Source organism: Mytilus edulis, chromosome 11 (assembly GCF_963676685.1).
Source record: "Mytilus edulis chromosome 11, xbMytEdul2.2, whole genome shotgun sequence".
NCBI lineage: Eukaryota > Metazoa > Mollusca > Bivalvia > Mytilida > Mytilidae > Mytilus > Mytilus edulis.
The window spans coordinates 62,273,600-62,280,632 of record NC_092354.1 but is presented as its reverse complement, the minus strand read 5'-3'; the positions used below and the strand labels follow the sequence as shown (position 1 = coordinate 62,280,632).

The 7,033-nt window shown below is 31.6% G+C and overlaps 1 protein-coding gene across 1 annotated transcript; it reads left to right on the top strand.

The window, feature by feature from the left end:
* Positions 1-1,511: 1,511 nt before the first annotated feature.
* LOC139496040 (perlucin-like protein) lies at positions 1,512-6,684 on the top strand. Its single transcript, XM_071284469.1, has 6 exons — positions 1,512-1,630; positions 3,578-3,718; positions 3,929-4,020; positions 5,063-5,153; positions 5,541-5,764; positions 6,424-6,684. The coding sequence occupies exons 1-6, from the start codon at positions 1,600-1,602 to the stop codon at positions 6,445-6,447; spliced, it is 603 nt and encodes a 200-aa protein (XP_071140570.1). The 5' UTR covers positions 1,512-1,599; the 3' UTR covers positions 6,448-6,684.
* Positions 6,685-7,033: the final 349 nt, after the last annotated feature.

Here is a 7,033-nt window from a genome sequence, read left to right as displayed (position 1 = left end):
TTTGACGTGCAGCAAAATTCATGGAGTACCCCCCCCCCCCTTCCCCCTTTTTTTTAGAGAACTTACAATCGGCATGAAACATGATCATCCACGCTTTCAATTTGATTCGTTTTGGTCCGTATTTGCAGTTTCATGTTTACAATGTTCACAAAGTGATATTGTGAATTATTTCCAGGGAGATCGTGAAGAACACTTTTTTTAATTTTGTCTGTCCAGTTTGAAAACGGATGTTGACAGTGGGTATAATATTTCCGGAGACAAGGGCGGATACCCCAGACCGAAATCTGAATGTAATAAAATAATAAAAGTGATAAAAAGTGGATTCATTACATGAAAAGGAAATGATTAAAACTGGAATTTCAATATTCATGTTTCATATTATTTTACGCTTTATTTTTGCCGTTTAAATCATTTCTTGGGATACGACTTCTTTAAAAATAATTACCTGCAATATCTGGAATAAAGCTTTTATGTTGTGTTGCACAAAGTTTAAGCACCCAAGAATGTCATAAATGCAACTTTCAACGAGGAATGCCAAATCCGACGTCAAATAATTGCCGCCATTACGTGTTGACAACGTCGCCTAGTGAACCGTATCGTTGAGCGCCCAAATCCTTACTCAGGCGATTCCGGTTGTCCTACTGATTGATCAACAGAAATATAGAAATTAGGTAAAACGTCATCCGAAATACAAGAAGTTTGCATCAGTAGTGCTGCAATCAAACAGTTAAAATGCACCATCATTACCAAAGAAGAGGAAAGCATTAAAAACCAAACATATAAAAAGTTATTGTTTTGAATAAGCTACACTTTCTACAAACGAGGGGCGAAAGACTTCATAGATCGAAAATAAACTAACAACGCCATGGCTAAAAAAGAAAAAAGCAAACAGACAAATAATAGTACACAAGACACAACATAGAAAACTAAAGACTTAGCGAAACGAACCCGCTCAAATATTACAATACTACTTTGGTCATTGTCCCTGCTAAAAATTATCAATATTATTATCAAGGTCATTGCCCCCCCCCCCCCCCACCCCTCCCCCAATCATGATCATTACTCACCAACAGGATTTCCTGGGCTATTGCCATCCATAAATTTAGCAAGCTTTGGATATTTGTTTGCCCACAGCTTATCTTTAAATGGAATTTTCCTAAATGATTAAAAATTCATGTTAAATCTTTATTGATACATATTCTCTTCAGTATCGTTTTTTTTTTCTACAGATGATATTGACTAAAGTTAAATAAACTACATATATTTTTTCACTTATGTAACTGCAAAAAAAAGAAAACAAATCGTTTGCAAGATAACGTGTTGCAAAAAAAAAGAAAAACTTTTGTTAGCAAGAGAACCGTTAAGATAAAAAAAAAAGTTCACTTATTTGCAAATATTCTAAATCAACCCTTATAAAAATGTATATGACTTGTTAGATATGGCCTGAAACTGGTACATGATATAACTACGCATTTTATTACGTTATGATTTTATTCGGAAAATAATGTGTCGTTCTTCCGTACATGTAAACTAACAGGAAAATACTGTACTACGAATAGACAAACATTAATCTACGTTGAAGTATTCTTAAGCATAGAGATGAAGATGCATGGTGTCATAAGAATACAAGGTAGGTCAGTCATCAATAATTAAAAAAAAAACATTGAGAAAATAAAAAAAAAGGATAAATAAAACACAAACATTATTTTTGTTTATTGTTTCGTTAAATAGCTGTATTACAGAAGTAAACCTTGTATCTCTTTTTTGAAAGATAATAACAACTACAGGGCAGGCACATGTATTTGTGTGTTACTATATACAGTAGTGCATAAAATAACATATGCTACATATAAATGAAGTTCTTATTGGTTTTAACTTCTTCTTTATAGCTGTACCGTCTGTTAATCCCTTGTAGCACATCTTGCATGTGTTCAAACTTTTAAAATTCGCAAGCCATTTTTTATGATAAGTTTGTATGCACATCTTTTTTACATTTTGGTCACTGTGTCTCATTGATCATGAACTTACAACTAACATCATCATTAAAACCAATAAGAACTTCATTTATATGTAGCATATGTTATTTTATGCATGAGGCTAAGCGATTGGTGCTGTAGTGTATCAAAGGTGTGAGTTCGAATCCCGCTGAGGGACGAACAAAAATTTGTCAGTATAAAATCTAACTCTAACACTGTTTGGTGTAATTTTCAGACTTATATAAATATTTGCATTAACCTTGTATCTATATCACTCTTAGATCCAGTGGACATGTATATTGTATGGTTTGTCACTTGTTTAGACTTGTTTGTAAAATATACTTATTTCTAGTGACTGTATAATGAAATGAATCATGATCCTATATGATATATAAAAATTGTTGAGTTAGATTGCTGACAAATAATAAATACATTGTGTATGAAAATAATAATATAACATCTACACACGCTTAAAAAACACGTGTCTCATGTCTATCTCTAGATTAGCCTTCCGTGACAAGGTAACACTACGACTATTGAAGTTATATTTTTATATAGCGGATGTGGTCGAGTGGTCTAGAGCGCTGGACATGAGGCTAAGCGATTGGTGCTGTAGTGTATCAAAGGTGTGAGTTCGAATCCCGCTGAGGGACGAACAAAAAATTGTCAGTAGAAAATCTAACTCTAACACTGTTTGGAGTAATTTTCAGACTTATATATATATATATATATATATATATATATATATATATATATATATATATATATATATATATATATATATATATATATATATATATATGCAGAAACGATTGCACATTTATTACTTGAAATATCGTAACTACAGATATCAGTTGCTGGCCGAACAATGTATGACCTCGGTAACACTTTCACAGATTAAGAAATGGCACACCCTTGATTTAATGTCAAAGGATCTAAATATATATAACATGTATTTTCTAAATCTGTCAAAATGGAACATGGAGACGTTTTTAACGTGGATCTACCTGTCCAGTTTTCTCATTTATGTTCAATAGCAGAGAGAATTGACTCTTTACATGGCGTGTGAACTTGTACACATTTTGATTAGAGGCTAAATTATGTCTGCCTCTGGGTGTGGGATTTTCTCTATTTATTGAAAACCCTTCGGTGGCCTAGAGCTGCTTTTTGCTTCTTGGTTCTAGTTGTTGTCTCTTTGGCACATTCCTCGCTTTCATTTTCAACTTTATTCACACCATCTGTTAAGGATAAACCCTAAAGACATTCTTGAAAATGTAATACGCATCGACCAATGATAAATTTTTTTAAACAACATGTAATAAATTTCATGCGTCCGACGCGCCTTTATTGATTCACCTTGAACATGAATGCTCAAAGTCAAATATTCGAAAGTCAAGAATGTATCAAAAACTAAACAGTTTAAGAGCTGTATGATCGAAACGGGCATTGGTATAGGAGCTGCCGACCATATAGATACAGTATTCAAGTCTTCCAATTGTTTTACATATATTTTATGACTGTTTTGCTCTTTACTGTTTATGTAACACTGTAGAATATTTCATTGTTAGAATAATTTCCACCATGTATTTAAATTTTTTTAGAGATGTTGCTGCTCACAATCATCTTGGTGATAGCCTCCGCAAATGCTGATATATGTCTTACGGAGTCAAAACAACAACAGTGGAGAACTAATTTAGAATACATAGAACAAACAGTAAAAGATTTAGAAGTAGACCTCCAAGGTAATTAGGTTCTTTAATTTTAGAACATATCATAATTTTTCGTGGAACTTATATCTATAAACCAGTAAGTGCCTTTATTATAAATGTTACGATTATGTCCAGACGGATTTTTTACAACGCAAGTTCCTAAATTGTTGGGTATAGAAAGCAAACATTACTGAATTCTAACATTTTAACATGTAACTATCGATTCCTTTACTTCTTCATTAGATAAAGCCAGCTCCTGTAAGTCAGAATGGGAACAGTTCAAAGGTCACTGCTATTATTTTAGCGATGGTCAAAGGTCCTGGTTTGAAGCAGAGGTATGTCTATCATGTCTTTTTTTTAACACCACAGTCATTTTTTTTTTATTGTTTATGTTTTTGAAGACATGTGTTTCTCTTTGTTTTGTAAATGTGTATCAAATGACTGATATAAATAACTTCAGGAAATGAGAGGGCCTATACGTGATATTGACAGAATATTGCGTGTTAAGAATTTGTTTCACTGAAAAGGTGAATATTCTGCTTAGTCATCCCAAAAATGTATCGATAGTATAGTAAATCAAACTTTATATACAGTATGATAATACACTTCAAATATTCTTGCAGTATTGTTGTTGCTTTACTATATAGTAATATTGTTCTGACTTGGGGGCACTCGACGTAGTTACGGGGAAGCAATTACGGTGCTAACATAAAATGTATTTTTTTTTGTGACGCCAAACTATCCATACTTGAAACAATACATTCTTCGACTGATTTTAACAATTCTTAATATGAAGGTATAGCATGAGTGCCAAAATGACAACTTAACATCCAATTCACAATGTACGAAAAGAAAACACTTATAGGTTAATGTACAACCTTTAACAGGGGCCCTCATTTTAAAATACATGTACTTGATTCAGTATTGAGATTATTAAAACAAACAGTGATTTTTCAAAAATCGGACAAACATTTTTTTTTAGCTTCATGTTATAGAAATGAATCATTTGCAAACTTTTGAAACACAAACCAAGAGTCAATTTATGTAGAGACGATTAAATGAATGTATTATCAAAACTCGGCTTTGATTACATTTGTGTATCTTGAAATAAACAAGTTAAGTAAGTCTATTCAAAGAATAAATGTATCTTGTTTACAAATGTAAATGTCCAAAAGTTCGACAGATTTATTTTCAAAAGTAGAACAAAAAGTATTATTCTTTATTACATATTATTGAATTGGCTACGTAAAAATAGTGTGCATACAAATTTTATTCAAAACATTACCGTGGGATCAAAATTGTATTGTATGCCCTTAGTATTAAACTCTCGATGCATATATCACATATTTATTTTCAAAATCGATACTTGAATTTCAGAGATACTGCAGGTCCCAAAATGCATTCCTTGCATACATAAGAGATGTTACTGAAAACAATTGGATACAGTTCAACCTGAGCAACATGAATAGTAATATAAATATTGAATAATCAAGAATGAAGGAATATGTATATCATTAGAAACAAAATAACGGAATAACATAGAAATAGAAATAATTAGATGTGTTACAGTTGCAAAACAGACTATCCACAATAATGTTATGATGTTGTTATATACAGTTGCTAGATGCTCTTTTATCACACAACCTTCAAATTCAATACGTGTGTCCATTATTTCAAATGCCAGAAGAGTTAAGTTGGTTAAAATTTTAAAGAAAAAGTTAAATTAAGATAAAAAAAGTTAAAATACCTGTTTAGGCATACCAATCTGTTGTACTCTCTCTCTCTCTCTCTCTCTTTCTCGCGCTCACATACACACACACACACACATACATACTTACACATATGTCTACTGCAGGTACTGATCTTTACTGGATTGGAGCAACAGATAGTGAAACAGGAATTTGGATCTGGTCATACGATTATGTACCTTTAACCTACTCTAATTGGAATACCGGAGAACCAAATAACCACAGAGATCAAGGCGAAAACTGTTGCCACATGTATGGCATGTATGACAATGGTAAATGGAATGATATTATGTGCAGTCGAAAGGCGAGATTTGTCTGCAAGCGACCTATGGTAAGTTATGAAAATAAACAAATTGCAATTTGTCATTTGATTCTACACTCTCCTTTCATTTGTATGTGTGTATGTTCAAGGTTATAAAAATTGGATTAAGATGAGATTCAAGTTCAAGCAAAAGCAATTGTCATATAGAGAAAAACCAATATATATATATTTAAATCACATATACCTATATATCGTATATATTTCTTAAAGTATTTGTACAAAAAGCCAAAGATAAAAATGCATACACACTTTGATCTCATTGTTTGTTACTTCATGTGTTTATGTTTTTACCCTGTCCATCTAGTTTATCCTTACTGTATATGTCGATAAAACTAATGTGCGGTACCTTCATTTCATGACTCCTTATTGTGTTAATGTTTTGAAATGTATTGTTCCTAATCTTAAATTCTCAAATGTCTTCTACAGTCAGTTTTCATATCTTATAAAGTAATATTCGATTCAGTTCAGCATTAACGAAAGTGCGTAGTAAATTATGGAATGATAGATCTGCGTATTTATTGACCATTTTAGACTAATTGATCAAATAATGTTATGAATTATCCAACATAACAACATATAAAACAAGCTAAACAAATTGAATTTCAAACTTAATTGGAACCAGAGATAACAATATAACAAGTAATTAGCTTTTTCTTTTAAATTTGTAGAATAGCCACTGTGATCAGCATTAACTGGAGAAGAAATACCTTCAGGAAATTGATAGTTTTATGGGTTATTCAAATACAAATAAAAACTACATAATTGTCATTTAAATTGCTGTATAACATGTACAGGTTTGTCCTTTTCAATGAAATATGGCCAGACAAAAGATAGAAAATATTTATTTTAAATAGTTCGTTAAAACCTGAAAAACTAAAAACTAAAAAAAAGTTGTGGTAAATTATCATTAAAAAAGGGATAGAAAACAGTGTATGCCTTATTAATAAAGTTCGTTTCAAAATCACTTACAACAAATTTGTATTGTTCATACACTGTAACATTTGTTCTTGCATTATGAATATTATATCTAACACTATAAGTGATCCGTAGGGAATTTCGTGTACTTTAGTCTTTGATTGTCTATGTTGTGCCTTGTGTACTGTTGTTTGTACTTTTTTAGCCATGGCGTTGTCAGTTTATTTTTGATTTATGAGTCCCTCTTCTAAACCAAACGCATAATGAAAGAATAGAAAAGATGATATGTGCTGGTGTACAGTAGTCATACGTTGATGACTAATTTGCTGCATGAATAAATTGAGTCCAAAATAGGCATATATA

What these genes read in the sequence shown, in the direction of transcription:
- LOC139496040 (XM_071284469.1), top strand. Translation starts at nt 1,600, where the DNA reads ATGAAGATGCATGGTGTCATAAGAATACAAG. An exon ending in TTTAGAAGTAGACCTCCAAG is followed by an intron (nt 3,719 to 3,928) that starts GTAATTAGGTTC and finishes CTTCTTCATTAG; the next exon opens with ATAAAGCCAGCTCCTGTAAG. An exon ending in GGTCCTGGTTTGAAGCAGAG is followed by an intron (nt 4,021 to 5,062) that starts GTATGTCTATCA and finishes CTTGAATTTCAG; the next exon opens with AGATACTGCAGGTCCCAAAA.